Source organism: Neomonachus schauinslandi, chromosome 6 (genome assembly GCF_002201575.2).
Source record: "Neomonachus schauinslandi chromosome 6, ASM220157v2, whole genome shotgun sequence".
In the NCBI taxonomy this organism is placed as follows: Eukaryota; Metazoa; Chordata; class Mammalia; order Carnivora; family Phocidae; genus Neomonachus; species Neomonachus schauinslandi.
The window spans coordinates 72,405,432-72,429,002 of NC_058408.1; the positions used below are offsets into that span (position 1 = coordinate 72,405,432).

Genomic DNA, 23,571 nt, shown 5'->3' on the forward strand with positions numbered 1-23,571 from the left:
TATAGTAAATAAAAAAGGTCATATATAAAGTTATTAATAATGACTATAAATGGATATAATTATAGGTTTTTAAATATCCTTGCTAATATGCATTTCCTGATACTTCTGTAATAAGCAAGAAGTAATCAGATACTTGATATATTAAACACATTATAAAAAAACTATTGGCCATTTAAGTTGTTATAACTTTTCATCTTTACAGATAACACAGAGCAAGAATAATTAGATGAATATGATTTAGGAATTAAGAAAGAGTAATTTAGGAAATTTTAAGAAGGAAAAAACATAGTGAAAATCAAAAGCATGTAAGCATTTTTGCAAAAATAGATTCAAAATTATTATAGCCCCTTCCATGCTTCTCAAAAAATAAAAATATTGGGGATGCCTAGTTGGCTCAGTCGGTTAAGCGTCTGCCTTCACCTCAGGTCTTGATCCCAGGGTCCTGGGATCAAGCCCTGCATCAGGCTCCTTGCTCAGCGGGAGCCTGCCTCTCCCTCTGCCTGCAGCTACCCCTGCTTGCGCATTCTCTCTGAGACAAATAAATAAATTTTTTTTAAAAAATTAAAAATAAATTTTAAAAAATAAAAACATTTCTAAAAACCAGCAATTGGCAGTGCTAATATTTTATCATATTATCTTAAGATGGAATTGTAATGTTGGCCACTCTGCTTTATAGCATATTGTTTTGGGGACAATTCTTTTTAGAATTTCATCTAACAAAAAATAACAGGAATTTTAGTTTAGTGTTATAGCTGTTTCTTCTTAGCAAACTTCTGGGATGTTAAACATAAAATACACTGGTACAAAATGGAAAAAATAAGTATATGTATGTACATATGTATTTACACATATATATGTATTGTGTATATATACATACGTAGAGAGAGAGAGAAAGAGGAAGGGATGTTTCAAAATTACCTCCAATTTAAATGAGGGACACTGCAGAGAGCAACTTTTTTTGTTGAATGTGTTGTGTTATATTAAAATGTTGTGATTTGTATATATTCAAGGAGACAGATTTTATTGTCCCATGTGTAAATAGCACCATTGCAATCCGTAAATACAGCCCTCTTTATAATTAGTGTCACTTTAATGGTCCTTAAGGCTTTTTTCTACTAATCATTAGTTTCATCCTAGTATGTTATATTCAATATATTTTTGAAAGTTCTCCATTTATTTTCCAAAGTAAAAGGTTTATAAATTGAATTCTATTTTCCTTTGACAGACTCTTTAAAAAGCAATGATAAAGGTTTGTCTTTTGGTAGTAAAGCTTTTTGTTTGTGCTTGTTGTTCTCTTCCTAGATGGGCAATCAAACACTGTCAGAGAGAATGCAGAGAGCATTCAACATTTGGATTTAATTTGCAAATGCCCTGCTATCCAGTTCCCCTGATTTTCTCTTAAACTTAATAATTGAAGGATAAATAGGCTTCTTATACATTATTCATATTCTAAACCTTTTTGCAATAATGAAAATGCCATTATTTATCTTTTAACATTAACTTTGCTTTAAAATTGTAAAAATCCATAGGAGGATGTTTAAATGAAAAGATATTCAAATCTTTGTATGAAGCGAGGTGGTCCAAATTATTCAACACATGAAGGACACCCTGTCTTAAATATTCTAATGATGGGAACAAAAGTAAGCTTAAAAACATGTTTGTATTCAAGAGGATTTTTTTAAAGTCATGTTACATATCCTAGTTTAAATTTTAATTTTCGTTTTAGAAATAGATTTTAGTAATCAATCTGGAAACCAAGTGACACAAAATATAAAAGAATAAGATAATTAAGAAACAAATTTTTTATGTAATGGAGACATATAAATATTATAATATGCCAAGGTAAATGCTATAGTAAAAAATACGTAAGATAGAGTACTAGGAACCTGCAGGTGGAAACAACACTGCCCCTAGGGGAGTCGGGACGGCCTTCAGAAAACTAGTCATTTAAGCTGAAGGTTGACTACACTGCTCAGTATTATGTATGTTCAGTGTGTGTGTGTGTGTGTGTGTGTGTGTGTGTGTGTGTGTACGTACGTACACCAAAATATAGTGCAGGAAGGAACATCATCCGGCCTAGCACACAAGAGACATTTTAATTTAGAAGAAACTGTGTAAGCAAAGGATTGGCATCATAGAACAACATAGATCGTTCTGGAAAAACGCTAGGTAATGTGGTTTGGGGGAAATATAAGTAGAGTTAAATGTAAGGCAAGAGGTTGGAATGGTAAACTGGGATCAGACAGAGTATTTCATGGATTTGTCTTAATGGCCCTCCTCTGGGAGATGGGGGCTCTCAGTCACTTTTCAGCTGTTTCTGGAGTGAAAAATGAGACACGAGAGCCTGCGTTGGACAGCATCTGCTTGATAGATAGTCTCTGAGCTGAGGCATATTGCAGAAGTCCAACGCGGAAGGCTTGCTGAGGGACTGGAAGTCAGGAGGCCAGGAGCGAGATTTTGGATGCTGAGATCTGTCGCTCAGTTCCTGTGTAGGTGGGGGCCCTTGCCAGGCAGGGAGACCACAGCCTGAGGGACAAGCACATGGTAGCTTGGAGAGGGACTGGAGCAGGGTAGGGGGGAGGACTGAGAAGATGAAACTGTTTGGATTGATTGGATTTAATGTAATTGAGGAAGAACACCGAGTTAGAAATAATGAGTGTGTCATTTAATTTGCTTTGAATGCTGAAGGATTTGAATTCCTAACTACAGAATTATTGCAAAGGCAAAGATTTCTTAAACATTTCAATAATAATTGAGCTTTCCCTAAAAATCCTGAACATTTTGGGATTCAGAGTCAACATTAAGAGCTAGTTTTCCTCTCTCAAATAGAAGGCTCAGATTGTACATGTGTTTTCGGTTCTTACTGCGTCTGTTGAATGGAGCAAAATTTCTTTCTCTTCCACGTGAATCAAAAGAGAGCAAATGTTTCAGAGTTCATTTCAAAGCAGCATTGAGGAATATATGATCAGTCATGCTAGTAGCAATAAGAGGAAAAGAACAAGGCAATTATTTTTTGAGGGAATATTTGTTTTCCAAAGAATTTACAAGGAAAGGAAAATAGCACTTTAAAAAAAAGTGTTTCAGTCATCACATAAACCCAAGTCTTCCGGATGTTTGAATCTCATGCCTTCCATAATAAAACATATTTTAGTATATAACTCTAAAAACGATAAAAGGAAGATTTTGCTGTTCTTCGGTTTCTTTCTTTAATTTTTCAAATGGGTATTATCGTGTGATATTTGGCACCACTCTTTAAGAGTAAACTTTGGAAATTCTAACTATAATAAAACAACAGTAAAATTCCTGAAAAGGTCTTTGTAATTCAAACAGTGTTGCACTTGTCAACATACCATTATTAAATTGTCATTTCTACAATAAGCTGTGTTTTACTCATTAGAATATCTCTGAATTATATTAGACTTTAACTATACACATAGTAAGTGCACATATTGAAGTTAGGAATTATTGGACCGTGATGACTTTTTTTTTATTCTTATGTTAATCCCCAAACATTACATCATTAGTTTTAGATGAAGTGTTCCATGATTCATTGTTTGTGCATAACACCCAGTGCTCCATGCAGAACGTGCCCTCCTCAATACACACCACCAGGCTAACCCATCCTCCCAACCCCCCTCCCCTCAAGAACCCTGTTTGTTTTTCAGAGTCCATCGTCTCTCATGGTTCGTCTACCCCTCCGATTTTGCCCGCTTCATTCTTCCCCTCCCGCTACCTTCTTCTTCTTCTTTTTTTCTTAACATATATTGCATTATTTGATTCAGAGGTACAGATCTGAGATTCAACAGTCTTGCACAATTCACAGCGCTTACCAGAGCACATACCCTCCCCAGTGTCTATCACCCAGTCACCCCATCCCTCCCACCCCACCCCCCACTCCAGCAACCCTCAGTTTGTTTCCTACAAAGAAGAATTCCTCATATCAGTGAGATCATATGATACATGTCTTTCTCTGTTTGACTTATTTCACTCAACATAATACCCTCCAGTTCCATCCACGTTGTTGCAAATGGCAAGATCTCATTCCTTTTGATGGCTGCATAATATTCCATTGTATATATATACCACTCTTCTTTATCCATTCATCTGTCGATGGACATCTTGGCTCTTTCCACAGTTTGGCTATTGTGGACATTGCTGCTATAAACATCGGGGTGCACGTACCCTTCAGACCCCTACTTTTGTATCTTTGGGGTAAATACCCAGTAGTGCAATTGCTGGATCATATGGTAGCTCTATTTTCAACTTTTTGAGGAACCTCCATACTGTTTTCCAGAGTGGCTGCACCAGCTTGCATTCCCACCAACAGTGCAGGAGGGTTCCCCTTTCTCTGCATCCCCGCCAACATCTGTCATTTCCTGACTTGTTAATTTTAGCCATTCTGACTGGTGTGAGAGGTGGTATCTCATTGAAATTTGGATTTGGATTTCCCTGACGCCGAGCGATGTTGAGCATTTTTTCATGTGTCTGTTGGCCATTTGGATGTCTTCTTTGGAAAAATGTCTGTTCATGTCTTCTGCCCATTTCTTGATCAGATTCTTTGTTCTTTGGGTGTTGAATTTGATAAGTTCTTTATAGATTTTGGATACTAGCCCTTTATCTGATATGTCATCTGCAAATATCTTCTCCCATTCTGTTGGTTGTCTTTTGGTTTTGTTGACTGTTTCCTTTGCTGTGCAAAAGCTTTTTATCTTGATGAAGTCCCAATAGTGCATTTTTGCCTTTGCTCCCCTTGCCTTTGGTGGTGTTTCTAGGAAGAAGCTGCTGCGGCTGAGGTCGAAGAGGTTGCTGCCTGTGTTCTCCTTTAGGATTTGGATGGACTCCTGTCTCACATTGAGGTCTTTCAACCATTTGGAGTCTATTTTTGTGTGTGGTGTAAGGAAATGGTCCAGTTTCATTCTTCTGCATGTGGCTATCCAATTTTCCCAACACCATTTGTTGAAGAGACTGTCTTTTTTCCATTGGACATTCTTTCCTGCTTTGTCGAAGATTAGTTGACCATAGAATTGAGGGTCCATTTCTGGGCTCTCTATTCTGTTCCATTGATCTATGTGTCTGTTTTTGTGCCAGTACCACACTGTCTTGATGATGACAGCCTTGTAATAGAGCTGGAAGTCCGGAATTGTGATGCCGCCAGCTTTGCTTTTCTTTTTCAACATTCCTCTGGCTATTCAGGGTCTTTTCTGGTTCCATACACATTTTAGGATTATTTGTTCCATTTCTTTGAAAAAAGTGGCTGGTATTTTGATGGGGATTGCATTGAATGTGTTGATTGCTCTAGGTAGCACTGACATCTTCACAATATTTGTTCTTCCAATCTATGAGCATGGAACGTTTTTCCATTTCTTTTTGTCTTCTTCAATTTCTTTCATGAGTATTTTATAGTTTTCTGAGTACAGATCCTTTGCATCTGTGGTTAGATTTATTCCCAGGTATCTTATGGTTTTGGGTGCAATTGTAAATGGGATCAACTCCTTAATTTCTCTTTCTTCTGTCTTGCTGTTGGTGTATAGGAATGCCACTGACTTCTGTGCATTGATTTTATATCCTGCCACTTTACTGAATTCCTGTATGAGTTCTAGCAGTTTTGGGGTGGAGTCTTTGGGGTTTTCCACACAAAGTATCATATCATCTGCAAACAGTGAGAGTTTGACTTCTTCTTTGCCGATTTGGATGCCTTTGATTTCTTTTTTTGTCTGATTGCTGTGGCTAGGACTTCTAATACTATGTTGAATAGCAGTGGTGATAGTGGACATCCCTGCCGCGTTCCTGACCTTAGGGGGAAAGCTCTCAGTTTTTCCCCATTGAGAATGATATTCGCTGTAGGTTTTTCATAGATGGCTTTTATGATCTTGAGGTATGTACCCTCTATGCCTATACTCTGAAGAGTTTTGATCAAGAAAGGATGCTGTACTTTGTCAAAAGCTTTTTCTGCATCTATTGAGAGGATCATATGATTCTTGTTCTTTCTTTTGTTAATGTATTGTATCACATTGATTGATTTGCGGATGTTGAACCAACCTTGTAGCCCAGGGATAAATCCCACTTGGTCATGGTGAATAATCCTTTTAATGTACTTTTGATTCCTATTGGCTAGTGTTTTGGTGAGAATTTTTGCATCCATGTTCATCAGGGATATTGGTCTGTAATTCTCCTTTTTGATGGGGTCTTTGTCTGGTTTTGGGATCAAGGTAATGCTGGCCTCATAAAATGAGTTTGGAAGTTTTCCTACCATTTCTATTTTTTGGAACAGTTTCAGAAGAATAGGTATTAATTCTTCTTGAAATGTTTGGTAGAATTCCCCTGGGAAGCCATCTGGCCCTCGGCTTTTGTTTTTTGGGAGATTTTTGATGACTGCTTCAATTTCCTTAGTGGTTATAGGTCTGTTCGGGTTTTCTATTTCATCCTGGTTCAGTTTTGGTAGTTGATACATCTCTAGGAATGCATCCATTTCTTCCAGGTTATCTAATTTGCTGGCATAGAGTTGCTCATAATATGTTCTTATAATTGTTTGTATTTCTTTGGTGTTGGTTGTGATCTCTCCTCTTTCATTCATGATTTTGTTGATTTGGGTCATTTCTCTTCTCTTTTTGATAAGTCTGGCCAGGGGTTTATCAATCTTGTTAATTCTTTCAAAGAACCAGCTCCTAGTTTCGTTGATCTGTTCTACTGTTCTTTTAGTTTCTATTTCATTGATTTCTGCTCTGGTCTTTATTATTTCTCTTCTCCTGCTGGGTTTAGGCTTTATTTGCTGTTCTTTCTCCAGCTCCTTTAGGTGTAGGGTTAGGTTGTGTACTTGAGACCTTTCTTGCTTCTTGAGAAAGGCTTGTATTGCTATATACTTTCCTCTTAGGACTGCCTTTGCTGCATCCCAAAAATTTTGAATAGTTGTGCTTTCATTTTCATTGGTTTCCATGTATTTTTTTAAATTCTTCTTTAATTTCCTGGTTGATCCATTCATTCTTCAGTAGGATGCTCTTTAGCCTCCATGTATTTGAGTTCTTTCCGACTTTCCTCTTGTGATTGAGTTCTAGTTTCAAAGCATTGTGGTCTGAAAATAGGCAGGGAAAGATTCCAATCTTTTGGTACCAGTTGAGACCTGATTTATGACCTAGGATGTGATCTATTCTGGAGAATGTTCCATGGGCACTAGAGAAGAATGTGTATTCCGTTGCTTTGGGGTGGAATGTTCTGAATATGTCTGTAAAGTCCATTTGGTCCAGTGTGTCATTTAAAGTCTTTATTTCCTTGTTGATCTTTTGCTTAGACGAGCTGTCCATTTCAGTGAGGGGGGTGTTAAAGTCCCCCACTATTATTGTATTGTTGTCGATGTGTTTCTTTGCTTTTTTTATTAAATGCCTTATATAATTGGCTGCTCCCATGTTAGGGGCATAGATATTTACAACTATCAGATATTCTTGTTGGATAGATCCTTTAAGTATGATATAGTGTCCTTCCTCATCTCTTATTACAGTCTTTGGTTTAAAATCTAATTTGTCTGATATAAGCATTGCCACCCCAGCTTTCTTTTGGTGTCCATTAGCATGGTAAATGGTTTTCCACCCCCTCACTTTCAATCTGGGGGTGTCTTTGGGTCTAAAATGAGTCTCTTGCAGACAGCATATCGATGGGTCTTGTTTTTCAATCCAGTCTGATAGCCTGTGTCTTTTGATTGGGGCATTGAGCCCATTTACATTCAGGGTAACTATTGAAAGATAGGAATTTAGTGCCCTTGTATTGCCTGTAAGGTGACTGTTACCGTATATTGTCTGTGTTCCTTTCTGGTCTATGTTGCTTTTAGGCTCTCTCTTTGCTTAGAGGACCCCTTTCAAGATTTCCTGTAGGGCTGGTTTTGTGTTAGCAAATTCCTTTAGTTTTTGTTTGTCCTGGAAGCTTTTTATCTCTCCTTCAATTTTCAATGAGAGCCTAGCTGGATATAGTATTCTTGGCTGCATATTTTTCTCATTTAGTGCTCTGAAGATATCCTGCCAATCCTTTCTGGCCTGCCAGGTCTCTCTGGATAGGTCTGTTGCCAATCTAATGTTTCTACCCCTGTGGGTTACATATCTCTTCTCCCGAGCTGCTTTCAGGATTTTCTCTTTGTCTATGGGACTCGTAAGTTTTACTATTAGATGTCGGGGTGTTGACCTATTTTTATTGATTTTGAGAGGGGTTCTCTGTGCTTCCTGGATTTTCATGCCTGTTTCCTTTCCCAAATTAGGGAAGTTCTCTGCTATAATTTGCTCCATTATACCTTCTGACCCTCTCTCTCTTTCTTCTTCTTCTGGGATCCCAATTATTCTAATGTTGTTTCGTCTTATGGTATCGCTTATCTCTCGAATTCTACCCTCGTGATCCAGTAGTTGTTTATCTCTCTTTTTCTCAGCTTCTTTATTTTCCATCATTTCATCTTCTATATTACTGATTCTCTCTTCTGCCTCATTTATTCTAGCCGTTAGTGCCCCCATTTTTGATTGCACCTCATTAATAGCCTTTTTGATTTCTACTTGGTTGGATTTTAGTTCTTTTACTTCTCCAGAAAGGGTTTCTCTAATAACTTCCATATTTTTTTCAAGCCCAGCTAGTATCTTTAAAGTGATGATTCTGAACTCTAAATCTGACATTGTACTAATGTCTGTATTGAGTAGGTCCCTGGCAGTCGGTACTACCTCTTGTTCTTTTTGTTGAGGTGATTTTTTCCGTCTTGTCATTTTGTGCAGAGGAGAATAGATTAATGAGAGAACAAAATGCTAGCAGAGTAACAACGTCCCCAGAAAATATACTCTAAACAAATCAGAAAAGACCTGAAGCTGTAGGAAAAGAAAGGGAAAGAGAGAAAAAAGAAAAAGGAAAAAAAGATAAAGATAAAGATAAAAACAAAAACAAACAAAACAAAGCAACAACAACAACAACAAAAAAAAAACCAGAATGTGATCAAATAAGATCAGGCTGGTATATAGATGAGTGCCACACACTAGATTTGGGGTGTATTTTGGTCTTTTAAAAGAAAGTGCCTCCCAAAATTTTAAAGAAAGAAAAACTTATATATGTACAAAAATAAGGGTTGATATGATGAAGGGATGGAATATGATTGTAAAGATGGAAATTTTAAAAAATTTTATAAAAGGAATTGATAAGAAGTTGTTTGAAAAAAGAAAGAAGAGGATTTAAAAAAAGAAAAAAGAAAAAGAAAAAAAAAAAGGGAGAGGATGTGATCAGGCAGGGGAATAGAAAACACCATATACTAGAGATTTAGGGTACATTTTAATCTGTTACAAGAAACTATCTCAAAATTTTAAAGAGAGAACAACTTATATATATAAGCCAAAAATACGGGTAACTACTATGAAGGGATAGAATATGACTCAAAAAATGAAAAATAAAAATGATTTTTTTAAAAAAAGGGATTGATAAGATGTTGGTTGAAAAAGGGAAATAGAAAAATTCAAAAAGAAAAAAAAAGAAAGACAGTTAAAAAAAAAATAACTTTGAAAGACTAAAGAATCATGGTAAAAAAGCCATGAATTCTATGTGCAGTATTCCCCTAGCGCTGGAGTTCTGCCATTCTCATTGATCGGTAAACTTGGTCTTGGCTGGCTGTTCTTGCTGATCTTCTGGGGAGGGGCCTGTTGCCGTGGTTTCCAAATGTCTCTGCCGGAGGCGGAATTGCCCCGCCCTTGCCCCCTCCCGGCTAAGTAATCTGCTCGGGTTTGCTCTCCGTCGCTTTTGTTCCCTGCGAGCTTTCCGTACAGCTTTGGAGGTGGAGAGTGAAAATGGCGGCCTCCCAATCTCCGCCCCAGAGGAGCCGAGAACTCGGGGCCCGCTCCTCAGTGAGCCCCCAGAGAAAAGCCGTAAGTCACTCCCGTCTCCCCAGTCTCCGGCCGCACTCTGTGCTCACCTGGCCTGTGACCGCGCGTTTCTATCTCTGGCACCCGACCCCGGGTGGAGTCTCCAAACGCAGCAGATCCCTGTGGTGCACTCCCGCGCGGCTCCTCCCGGGGGAGGAAGGTGAGTCTCCCCGGATCTGCCACTTGTTGGGTCCCTGCTGGAGGAGCAGGGGCCCGACTGTGCCGCGGATCACGGTTTATCGCAACCCCGAGCTGAGAGCCCGCGCCTGGGCTCCGCCTCTGCAGCTGGCTTCCCTGCTCCGTTACCTGGGAGCTCTGCCACACTCGGGCACCCCCAGTCTTTCTGTGACCCCGAGGGTCCTGAGACCACACTATCCCGGAGGGTTCCACCCCCGCTTAGCCACCAGAGTGACGTCCCTCGGTGGAGCAGACTTTTAAAAGTTCCGATTTTGTGCTCCGCGGCTCTATCACTTGCCAGAAGCGGCCGCCGGAGGCCCCTCGCCTGCCGTCTATCCTCCTGAATATCGCCTCGGATTCACTTCCCCGCACGTCCTACCTTCCAGAAAGTGGTCGCTTTTCTGATGAGAGAGTTGTTGCTCTTCTTTTCTTCGATCTCCTGTTGAGTTTGTAGGTGTTCAGAATGGTTTGATCCCTATCCAGCTGAATTCCTGAGAGGAGATGAAATTCAGGTCTCCTACTCCTCCGCCATCTTGCTCCGCCCTGCTGTGATGACTTTTTTGACATCCTGATAAAAAACCAAACACTAAGCTTTCTTATTTAAAAAAGTCTCTCTCCTCTTTCTTTTCTAGTTTTTTTTTTTTTTGCATAAGTCTTCTATAGCCTTATAAATAGATGAGTCTACCTGACATTTTCCTTTCCTCATTCATATTTTATATGTTGGACAAATTTATTGTCTTTAAGTGCTTTCAAATGAAGCTTTCTGTGTACTTCCTACAAATACAAGAGCCAAGTTAAAGTAGTTTAAGAAGCTGAAGTGATCTACGGCAGATGTTCATTTTGCCCCTTGAAAACACACCTTGACATACTGACATTAGTAGCTGAAAATGTGGGATTTGCGTATTTTTACTCTGACATTCTAAAATACTTCCACTCTATTTCAGGGAAAGTGAGCCATCAGCGCTGTTAAATGTTAAAATGGGGTCTAATTGAAAAGTTGAAGTTAAAAGTTAGCATTTTGGACTTTAATAGGCTTTGGAAGTTCTTAGGACATCACTAATTATTCCACTAATATTTCTGTATTCATAGTACTCATTTAGGCAAGAGAGGGGAACAGTTACTTATGCCGCTACAAAATTAATGGGCTCACCTACACCCCTGTATGATAGAGGCAATTATATTTGGTGATTTTCCCTTAATGTTGGGCACCTGTGTGCATTAAAATTTCCAGATGAGGTCTTAGAAATGCGTAAGTGGTTTCCTGTGTCTTAGCTTTCATTTAGAAATATAATTACAGCAGGTATAATTATAATATTCATTTCTGATTTTCATTCTTTTAAAACAACTCTAGACATAACTTTCCTGATTTTGCTAACAGAAACTCCCAGAAGTCTGCAAATCAAATCTTCAAGGATTACCTCTCCCAGATAATAATAACTGTGCCCAGAGCCCTGTGTATATTTTTTATTATAAAGAAAGCTGGTGGAATAAGTAAAGTGATGTTGATTCTTTAGCAAATTTGATTCTGTTACAGTTTTCTTGATGAGCCAGTTTTCAGTTTTAGGTGTTAGTTTAACCAAGCTTGTTAGATGTCCCCTTAGCACTAAATAAAAATGATGCAGTTTGTAAATTTTACTTATTTTTCCCTTTCTTCGACTATCTTTAGGAATTTTCCCCAGTTTTTTAGGAAATAGTGCAGGTTATATTCATAATAGTTTATTTACTTAAAAAACACACACACGCACACACACATAGCTGTTCTGCTTTATTCACACATAAGTTCATTAGTGACATCTTTAGGCAAATAATTTCCTTTCAAAATCGTTCTTCTTAGTCACACAGAAAACAGCAGGACTAACTTCTAATATTGTTAACTAATTTTAAAATACCAGTTCTTTCTCCACTGCCCCCCAAAAAGTCAGGAAGGTAAATTTCTCTATGAAAATAGATGTATTCTACATTAAAATATAAATGAATTTTGACTTATGTTTCCAATCACTTTCCTTCTTTTAGGGATGATACATTATACATTACAGTATATTCTATCCAGTGTAATTAACCTGGTCTGTTAAGTAGAAGATTGAATTACATTTGTTCTAATTGCAGATATAATAGATTTTACCCTCTATCATTTTATTTTGGTTTCCCCTTGTCCCGTTTTGTTTTCTTCTGTTTTCTATACTTTTTCTCTCCTTTTTGTTTTCTTCGGGTGGATATTTTTTCCTTGCCCCATGCATGTATCCTTTGTGATTTGTAAAGTTATATACTCTATTCTATTTAATAAGGGTTACCTTAGGAATTTTAACATACACATACCTAAAAAATACCAATATACCCTCCATCCTGAATATTATTTAGAATCTTAGGACATTTAAATTTAGTCCCTCCCATTGAAATTTATATATTATTGTTTTTGGATATTTTACTCTATTTTTTTTAGCCACACACAACAATATAATTATTGTGTTGTAGAGTCCACGCTTAAGTAGAGTTACTCAGCCACCTACTTCATTCTTTGCTTTTTCACGTTTTCCTAAATCTTAGATCTTCCTCTGAAATCACACACCTTTCACTTAAGGTACACAATTTAGAACTTTCCATGGGCACCTTTCCATGCCACTCTCTGAGTGTGCTAAGACCTTCTATGATTTCCCTTTCTGTTGGGGTTGGGGTGTTGCCTGTTCTGGGTAGGTCACTTTGTATTTGTTCTGTTGGTAGGTTACTGGGCTTCTTAAATCTGTCGATAGCTGTCTCTTATCAGTTCTGGAAAATTCTATTCTCTCTCCTTGACTCTCTGATTAGATGTTTGCTAAACTTGATCACTCTCAATACTTTGTCTCAAACTTACTCTTAGATTTTTGGTCTCTGTTTCTCTGTAGGGCATTCTGCATCATTTCTTCTGTCCCTATCATTCAGTTCACTAATTCTCTCATCAGCAATGCCTCAGTTGCTAACAGCTTCATCTCTGGGTTTTTAATTTCCATTATTATTTCATCACTTCTAGAAGTTTCTTTTTATTTACATTCAACTATTCTCATTTTTTTTCTTATTTTTAAGACTATTTACTGAAACATATTGAACATCTTTACTTTATTCTCTTTGCTTGCTAATTCCCTTTGTGGGTATGACTTTGCTTTTTTTCAACAAGCTATTTTTTATGACATTTTGTTGCTTGTTCATTTTGAGGATTATTTTAACTCTACCTTTTTATCTTTCTTGGAACTTACTTGTTAGAATTATTTGAGGCATAGGTTAGAGGTGACTTTTGAAAAAGTACCTACTTCTGTGAGGAGGCCAGGCTATTATCAGTTAAAGATCACTTTTCTCAAATTCTCAGTTGTGGTTTTTCTGTTCATTCAGGTAGAGTTTAGGACCACTGGATTTACAAATTCAGAATTCAGAATATTATGTTTTCTCCTAGAACTGAGCAATTGCTAGTGTGTGAATAAAAGCTGCAGACTCCAATGAGGGCTTGTATTGGTTGGATTGATTCCAAGGAAGTTCCCCCCCCCCCACCCCCCACTGCACTCATTATCAAAGTTTAAGCCAGGTGGTTTGCTTTGCAGTTTGGGGGCAGTGGTAGCAGTGGTGGCTGGAAAGGAGAGATGGATTTCTCAAATGCCCTTTAAGTGAGAATTGAGCATTGTGGGAAGGGTGGTCTTATTAGACTCACTTCCACAAGTGGGGCTTGGGTCTTGCTTTGCATTCTCTGAGCCACTCACAACCTCATGAAGTAAATCTTTAGTTCACCTAGATAAGCAAAATGCCTCTATGTAGAACTACCAACTGCACAAAGGTTTTTGTATTCCTGCCTTTGCTTAGTTTTTAGCCTGCATATCTATTATTTTCCCTCTGTCTCTGGGACATGTCTAGGAGGAGCTCTTATGCTCTTTCTCCAGCTCTTACTATTGTGTTCACTGGGGTCCAGGTCCTGGTACTTAGTGTGACATATTGAGTATAGCGGTTTCAGTATTAGAGTGAGACCTCCCCACCTGTGCTGTGATGTTGAGAAAGTGATTGATCTCTCTGTGCCTTCATTCCTTGACCTATAAAATAATAACAATAAAACATACTCAGTGGGAAAGATGTCCTGAGATACTGTGTGAGGCACTGGTCTGCCTGGCTCTCTCCTTCATCATTCCCCAGTCCCCAGTTGACAGTTACATTGGCTCTGGAGGAGGAAGTTCCAGGTGTTGTGGAAGGACAAAACAATGAGAACAATGCAACCAACGTGACATCCATGATGGGGACAGAAGGGACATAAGCCCCGAAGTAATGAGAACAGAGAGGGTGTTTGTGGAACTGAAAATTCCCTAGTGTCAGAGAAGTCATAATTGAATAAGAAAGTGATGGGAGGTTGTAGTCAGAAATGTATACATTAAAGTTTACACCTCCAGAGATGGAGTGTTTCCTTAGAGGAAGTATCTCCATAAGTCAGAAGACTAGCGTGTGGTTATGTGATAGAATCGATGCAGCGAGGCATATCAGTTATTCATGCCTAAGAATTTGAAGATGGTCATTGATTGTATCATCTCCAAGAACACTGAAATTCACAGAGGAGGAGAAAGTCGAAGTAGGAGAGGTACACCAAGAGTCAGATATCCATGGCCTCATTACATAAGTTCAGCAACAAGGAAGGGTAGAACATGTACTACATATAAACGCATGGGGAAAAGGTTTTGCAGGCTTGACTCAGAGATGGTCTGGAAGCAATAAAGTGGAAAAGAAACAGAAAGAGGAGAACAAAGCACATGCACCTGGAAAAAATTGATTAATGGATTATTTTAAGGAAGTTACAATTTGGGACACCTGGGTGGCTCAGTCAGTTAAGTGTCTGCCTTAGGTCATGAGCACAGGGTCCTGGGATCCAGTCCTGCATCGGGGTCCCTGCTCAGAGGGGAGTCTGCTTCTCCCTCTCCCTCTGCTGCTTCCCTGCTTATGCTCTCTCTCCTTGTCAAATAAATAAATACAATATTTTTTTAAAAAAGGAAGTTATAGTCTTATGATAATGTGTCTGGAGTAATAAGTTTAAATTAATTTTGTCCTTAAATTTGCATATTTATTGGTAAATATCATTAGATATAAAATTAAAATTTTTTATTATGATAAAAATTAAATTATAATAGCTATAGTATACTTGGCTATATTTCACATATGTACATATATATTTATCTTGAAAATAATGCTTGTTGATCAATATTTTTTTTTCATTTTACAAGTAAGGAAAGCAGAAAACTCTTGAGTGATTTTTTTTTTTTAAATCACACTCAGTTTTTGAGTACATCTCTAAAACACAACACAAAAAAGTAAATTTAAAATTATTAAAAGTAGGAAATAGGGACACTTGGGTGGCTCAGTCCTTAAGCGTCTGCCTTCGGCTCAGGTCATGATCTCAGGGTCCTGGGATGGAGCCCCACATCGGGCTCCCTGCTCTGCGGGAAGCCTGCTTCTCTCTCTCCCACTCCCCCTGCTTGTGTTCCCTCTCTCGCGTCTCTCTCTGTCAAATAAGTAAATAAAATCTTTTTTAAGATTTTAGGTCCATCCCAGGACCCTGAGATCATGACCTGAGCCGAAGGCAGACGCTTAAGGACTGAGCCACCCAGGGGCCCCAAGTAAATAAAATCTTAAAAAAAAAAAAAAGCAAATAGGTACAGTACACTCTGTGCTGAAACTCTCACTTTTCACATCTGTAACCAGATTTAAAATTGTGTTCTTGATTTTGTTATCAGTATTTTTGGTGTCTATTTAAATATGTCATGTCTTCATGTACATACCCAACATTGATCAGTCACATCTTTGATATGGGTTTCAGTCTTAATCATGTGTTTACTGAAAATTGAATAGGTTCAAAATTGAACTTGAAAATGCTTTAAATTGTTTCTAAGTGGCATGTTTATCATTCACTGTTTAACTTGATATATTCAGCTACCTGTACTTGGGAGAGAGAGGGGAGATTTCAAAGAATGTTGATGATCAGGCAACCATCATCATCAACTGTTTTCTGAAATGAGATCTTTGAGATTCAAAGAGGATTAGATTAAGCCCATTCAAAGAAATAGAAATTCAAAGTAGAATCATTATTGACATCATACATATGACAGTAGTTTTATATTTTTGGAAAAATATCCAGTAAACATGATGTTTTAAAACCCTGTATCTCATTTTTTGACAATCTGCTCACAATGTACTGTGAAATATCATAAAAGAAAATACATAGTTCTGAGCTGTACTTGCTAATTCTGTACCCAAACTTGCATTCAATGATTATTTGCTTCAGGAAGGGTCTTGATGCCAGAAGGACCAAGGTCCCAAGATCTGGCTTTGTGTGTGACAGAATTCAAGAGCAAGACATTTAGAGAAAGGGACAAAGATTTATTAAGTATAGAAATAAGAAAGCGACTTCACAGAGTAGTGGTCTCTCTGAGGTAGGAAAGAACGTTAGGGTTTGAAGCTGAAAGCCAAGAATTCTTGAGACGTCTTTGGTGCAAAAAGGTGGTTTTATTAAAGCACAGGGGCAGGACCTGGGGGTAGAAAGAGCTGCACGGGGGTCAAGAGGAGTGGCCCATTATATACTTTCAAGTTGGGAGGGGGTTAGGGATAGCGTAAGTCTCTAAGGAATTTTGGAAGCAAGGTTTCTAGGTCCTTGAGCAGGCTAGCTATTGTTGGGAAAAGGTCATTTATTACCATCTAATAAAACCTTAGTCCTGAGACCCTTCAGATGTATATCGGTGGGCCATATGCTTGGGGGATGGTTACCAACATGTATCTTGGGGGGGTTTAGAGATAAAGGACGTTTCCAAAGGAATTTTTATATGTTAAAGTAGACTTACAGGATCTTGGCAGGGAGGGGGCGGTTTAGGCTAAGCTTGCCTTTTGCTCTTAGCAAAGTGTTAACACTGAGCCTCTGAATCCCTAGAGGAAGATCACTAGGCCTGTTTCAAGGACTTGTTGGTGGGCTGTAGGTAGTAAGGAAATTTAATAATTTGTCTTCTGCCTTTGTTTCCCACATCATCTCCTCCCAGATGGGGGAAGAGGACCCCCGTTTGCCTCTAATGAAGGGTTTTGTAAGTTTTTTTAATTAGCTAACCATATAGGGAGGGGCTTACTCTTCAACTTTGGGCTTATTACTTACATTGGACAGTTCATTTTCCCATTGTCTTGGTGATGTGGTTTTGGAATATAGGTGAGGTTCGGAGGGATGAGGTCTGGAGCCAATGGCCAAGAAAGAATTCTTGAGATGTCTTTGGTACAAAATGGTGGTTTTATTAAAGCACAGGAACAGGACCCCTGGGCAGAAAGAACTGCATTGTAAGTGTGAGGAGTGACTGATTCTATACTTGGGAGTTGAGGGAGGTGAGGAAAAGGGACGTTTTCAAAAGAACTTTCATATGCTAAAGAGGACTTACAAGATACCGGAGGCTTTGCCATTGTCAAGTTAAGGTTGTTTTTCTCTCTAGCAAGGCATTAACATAAAGAGAATTGGGAGCATCCTGGAAGAATGTCACAAATGTTCCACCCAGGAGTGGGTTGGGGGGGGTGGGGAGAGGTTGTAGGGCGAGGTTGCAGGGTGTTAGCCTGGCTTTGTCTTTAGCTAGCCTTTTGCTCCCTCATCACTGGGGTTGTGGAATTACCCACAAAGAACAATTTTAAGAACCTTCAGCCTTTGTGGCTTTTACTGCCAGAGGGAGTGGGGTCTGGTGGTATTCCGTGAGTTAGATCTTGTGATTCTTTTTATGACCTGCTTTTTTTTTTTCTTTTTTTCTTTATGACCTGACTTTAGGTTAAGTGTCAGCCTAAAACCAAAATGGCTTTAATTAATTCGGTCAACTTGCCCGAGCCTCCCTTCCCTCCTGCCTCAGTGTATTTTATTATTTTTTTATTATTTTTTAAAGATTTTATTTATTTGACAGAGAGAGACACAGCGAGAGAGGGAACACAAGCAGGGGGAGTGGGAGAGGGAGAAGCAGGCTTCCCACCAAGCAGGGAGCCCGTTGCGGGGCTCTATCCCAGGGCCCTGGGACCATGACCTGAGCTGAAGGCAGATGCTTAACGACTGAGCCACCCAGGCGCCCATGCCTCAGTGTATATTTAAAATGCACCTTAACCTGTTAAGAATAAAATACAGCTACCTCGTGGTTATCTTAATAAATTAGGAATAGTAGAAATTCCTTGCTTATTGAAATTGAAAGTTCACCAGTAAGAACTGTGCAAAGAAACTTAATGTACCAAGCAGTCACCATGATTTTATTATAACCGTCATTTCTGGGCGCCTGGGTGGCTCAGTTGGTTAAGCGACTGCCTTCGGCTCAGGTCATGATCCTGGAGTCCCGGGATCGGGCTCCCTGCTCGGCAGGGAGTCTGCTTCTCCCTCTCCCACTCCCCGTTTGTGTTCCCTCTCTCGCTGTGTCTTTCTCTGTCAAATAAATAAATAAAATCTTTAAAAAAAAAAAAATCGTCATTTCTTTTCTAAATGTGATTGCATGGTGGTGTGGTGTTTATTTTAAAATACAAAGGTTTGTTTGACTGAGAAAGACAAATACCACATGATTTCAGTCATTTGTAGAACCTAAAAAAACAAAGTAAACAAAAAGCAGAATGAGACCTATAAATACAGAGAACAAACGGACAGTTTCCAGGGGGGAGGGGAGAAGGAGTGGGGCAGATGGGTGAAGGGGAGTGGGAGACAAGGGCTTCTAGTTATGGAATGAAAAAGTCACAGGAATATCGTCAAGGTTATTGCAATAGAACTATATGGTGACAGATGGTCGATACACTTGTGAGCACAGAATAACGTATATAGATGTTGAATCACTGTGTCGTACACCTGAAACTAATGTAACATTGTGTGCCAACTATACTCAAATTATAAAAAATTAAAAATTTTTTTTGAAAAGCACAGGCCTGGGGGCTCAGTCAGCTAAACGTCTGCCTTCAGCTCAGGTCATGATCTCAGGGTCCTGGTATCCAGTCCCAAGTAGGGCTCCTTGCTCAGCAGGAAGCCTGCTTCTCCCTCTCCCTCTGCCCCTCCCCTTGTTTGTGCTCTCTCTGTCAAATAAATAGGTAAAATCCTTAAAAAAGAAAAAAAAAAAGGAAAAAAAAATCACAGGCCTGCATGTTAGTTGTAAATACTTGGAAGTGGGGAGAAGGGGGTGACGTGGCCAACTGGACTTAGATTCTAGAGTTGGAAAGACCAGTCCTGAAGCATAGAGATAGCTAAGCTGAGAAGATATTTAACCACCAAAGTCTCAAGTTCTTTGCAGGTAAAATAGGGAATAATAATGTATATCTCATGGTTTTATAGTATAGATGAAATAAAATGATTTAAAATGCCTGTAAAAATTTAAAAATACAAAGATTTAGAATCTCACAACACATAATTGAGTAAAAGAATTCAGAGAGAAAGGAGAATGTATGGTGTGATCCCATCAACATAAAGTTAAAAAATAGGCATAACTAGGGATGCCTGGGTGGCTCAGTCGTTAAGCGTCTGCCTTCGGCTCAGGTCATGAGCCCAGGGTCCTGGGATTGAGTCCTGCATCGAGTTCCCTGCTTCTCCCTCTCCCACTCCCCCTGCTTGTGTTCTCTCTCTCTCTCTGACAAATAAATAAATAAAATCTTAAAAAAAAATAAAAATAGGCATAACCGGTTTATTTACTTAGAAATAAACACAGTGGTTTCCTGGGGAGTGGGTATGGCTGAAAGGACCTAGAGAACATTCTGGGATGCTGGTAATGCTTTATTTCTTGATGCAGGGGCTAGTCACATGGATGTGTATATTTTGCAAAATATATTGAGCTGTATACTCATGATTTCTCCATTTTTGTGCACATTTTTTATACCTCACTGTCATTTGCATCAACAGTAAAAAAATTATTTCAGTGCAAACACCCATGCTAATTATAAGTTAAAGGATAATATTCAACCAAATTTTTGACCTCTTTGGCATTAGTCCCAAATTTGCTCCTAGTATGTAAAAGAAATGTCTTTGATTACTTGATTCAGACTCTGATTTTAATTTTAGTTGGAAGTGTGGTTTTTATTTTTTATGCTATCCTTTATTAAATGAATAAAAACCCTGATTTCAAAGCTTAAAAGGAAACACTTTGATAACTATTTTTTCTTTGTTCTTCTCCTTTTAGTGATAATGTGATCTAATGTTGAAATCTAATTAATGTCCCTCTAATGTCAAAACTAAGCTCTGCTGTTCTGTGAAACGTACAGTCTACGGAGATGAGCTGGTAGCTGGAGCTCGTCCTAGTCTAAAGCTGAGAATTTTGACTTCTTAGAAAATTCAAGAAATATTTTATCCCGAAGTGAAATATCTCTGTTTGTTTTTTATTTTAAATTACCTTGTTCACCAGGTGGTTAGAGTTATCCTGAAATGTTTTCCGTGGTTAAGCACATATATAGAATTTGAAGCTGAAGTATCAAGCTCATGGTAAACCTTAATATACATTTGCTGTTATTTACTATTATTATCATTATATTTATCCCAACTTTACCACTTACTGTGTAGCCCTTGGCTATTGAAATTTAGTTAGAATTCAAACTTCAATTTCTGAATCCCATGAGACTCATTTCGAGTGTTGAGTAGTCATAGTGGCTACTGCTGTGTTGTACAGAACACAGAGCATGTCCTTCAGCACAGAAAATTCTGTTGGATAGCACAAATTTATGTAATTGGAATAATCCATTTCTCAGAGTTTTTACTAAAGAAGATAATGTTTTATAGAATCCTTAGCATTATAATGGCAAATCAAAAATGCTTGATACAGGGCGCCTGGGTGGCTGTTGGTTAAGCGTCTGCCTTCTGCTCAGGTCATGATCCTGGAGTCCAGGGATCGAGCCCTGCATCCGACTCCCTGATCAGCAGGGAGTCTGCTTCTCCCTCTGACCCTCACCCCACTCATGTTCTCTCTCTCACTCTTTCTCAAATAAATAAAATCTTTAAAAAAATGCTTGATACATGATACTTATAATATCTTTGGTAAAAATAAGAATAACCAAACAATGAAAATAATAATATAAAACTTACATATCTAGTATCATGAATAAGGTGTATGTAGCCTTGTATAAATTCACTGAGACTCTCCTGCTTATCATTCCTGTTCCAAATATTCCATTATGAAATAATTCTCAAACTGGCATTCTAGAAAATCTCTGAAGTAGAAGCCATAGAACCAGGCTAATAGATTATACACCCAGCTTCATTAAAAAAATAAATAAAAAATAAAAAATAAAAAACAAAAAAACCACCACCAACATTCTAAACAACTATTTCCCTATTTAAATGCTTCAATGTTAAGAAACCTTAAATGTAGATCATAAGTACCTAAAACTAGGAACAAATCTGGTTAATTGGGATATAGAATGATTAAAAAGGAACCTGGATTAGTGTTCTAACCTTCTCTAATTATGATATGGCATCAACTAATTAGGATCTCTTTATACAGCTCTACAGTTACTGGCTAAGAGCTCTTAACTTTTCTCTCACTGTCATTTGAGATCTTTTCGTGCATTATTTTATTTTTTCCCCTTCTGGAAATAGGTTAGATCAAAACGACTATCACATGCTTTGCCTGTTACACAAGACAATGGCTAGGTAAACAATCAGTCCCATCCTTAAACCAATTTGGATCACAGCCCAGAGTTGAACCCATTAGACATGCCAATCAAAACACTTAATTCACCAGGCTGGACTGGGTTATAAGAGAGTCTGTGTCCTTCCTATTCACAGTTGGGTAGTTATTATCATTCTAATAACAACCATTCATCCCTGTGGACACAAAGCCTGTTAATCTACATAATGATACCCAGAACAGTAGACTTATAGGAGGGTTGTATTGTGGTACTACAAAAGAACATCAGTCTACAAACAGAAATAAGCCCTTGAATATAGGTTGTTTTTTTTCCTGCTTATTTATACCCTGTGTTTTTTTCCCTCCTAGGCTACTGACAAAGATACTGGCAATTACAGTGCCATGGCTTACCGACTCATCATTCCACCCATTAAAGAGGGAAAAGAAGGATTTGTGGTGGAAGCGTATACGGGGCTCATCAAAACTGCTATGCTCTTCCACAACATGAGAAGGTCCTACTTCAAATTCCAAGTCATTGCAACTGACAACTATGGGCAGGGACTGAGTGGCAAAGCGGATGTTCTGGTAAGTAGATAGACATCCGGATTAGGGGAGGCACGTGCACCTGCTAGTCTGTGGCCAGTGTTTCCAACTCACGGAACTTTTACATTTATTCGAAATAGATTTTCTAAAACATAAATGCGATTACTTTCCATCCAGATTGTTAGTAGCCACTGGTTTGGGATATGAAAGGTATAGCTTTAAGGCTGTGTATTTTTTGACATTTGGGAAATACATCATAATATGTTTTCATATATGGCTGCGACAACATTTCCACAAGTGTTGGATTTCCATTTGGTCTGTAGATTGCATTTTTTTTTAAAAGATTTTATTTATTTATTTGATAGAGATAGCCACAGCAGGAACACAAGCCGGGGGAGTGGGAGAGGGAGAAGCAGGCTTCCCGCCAAGCAGGGAGACCGATGTGGGGCTCGATGCCAGGACCCTGGGATCATGACCTGAGCTGAAGGCAGATGCTTAATGACTGAGCCACCCAGGTGCCCCTGTAGATTGCATTTTTAGTATAGAATTGGCTGGAGCCAGTTTTAAAATGCTTCGCCATATGCTGTAGAAATTAAAATGGATGGAATTTTTATTACTGTTTAAATTCCTTTCAGACCTTTTGTAATTAAGAAAATGAAAGGAAATATTTTAGAGCAAATTTATGTTCCAATAGATGTAATTTCCTTCTTTTACCAAGATCCCCAATGGTGGCATCGATGATACTTGACTCAGTTATATTTGGCTTCAGTCGAGAATACCACTTTTCTCTTCTTTGTGTGAGGTGGCACACAATCTGCCTGGTAGAGTATTCCCAAGGGCAGTTTGATATTACTGTTTGTTCAAGATATTCAACACCAATGCTTCTGTACTATGGAATTTCTGCCAACTTGGAAGCGTGGATTGTTTGGACTTTGATGAATCTAGTTAACATTATAATTTATAATTATTACTGGAAATACTTGTCACAGGAAGACAGAATCAAGTATAATTTTTCTTTTGCTGTTTACATCTTATTAGGTCTTCATTTTAACAGTTCCCTGCAGTTCTCTGAACGAGTTTAACCTTCTCATATATGTAGACATCACAGATCACATTTTTCTGCTAAATCATGAAGACCAACCGCCATGACTGTGGTGGGCATGAAGGCCAGGACATCCTCAGTTAGAGCCAGAAAGCTGCACTAGAATAAACAAAGGCCGATCTAAGCCAAGAAGCTTTTGACAGAAGACTTTAAAGTTGACATAGGTCTTTAATCGAGTTAAGATCTATAAACCTGATGTCCATAATGTTGCTATTTCCCTTCCTGTTATTTCAGGACTACACAATGCGGTGCCGTCAGGATAGACAGTAAAGTCACTACACTAAGGATAATTAAAATACTACAA

The 23,571-nt window shown here is 38.4% G+C and overlaps 1 protein-coding gene across 17 annotated transcripts in view; it reads left to right on the forward strand.

The window, feature by feature from the left end:
* PCDH15 (protocadherin related 15) overlaps positions 1–23,571 on the forward strand; it is an 813,949-nt gene that overhangs the window by 723,135 nt on the left and 67,243 nt on the right. For all 17 annotated transcript variants that reach the window (XM_021696071.1, XM_021696072.1, XM_044916450.1 and 14 more), the window contains one exon: positions 21,992–22,207. In XM_021696071.1, the coding sequence (XP_021551746.1) occupies positions 21,992–22,207 (216 nt within the window). The remainder of the gene's footprint in view (positions 1–21,991; positions 22,208–23,571) is intronic.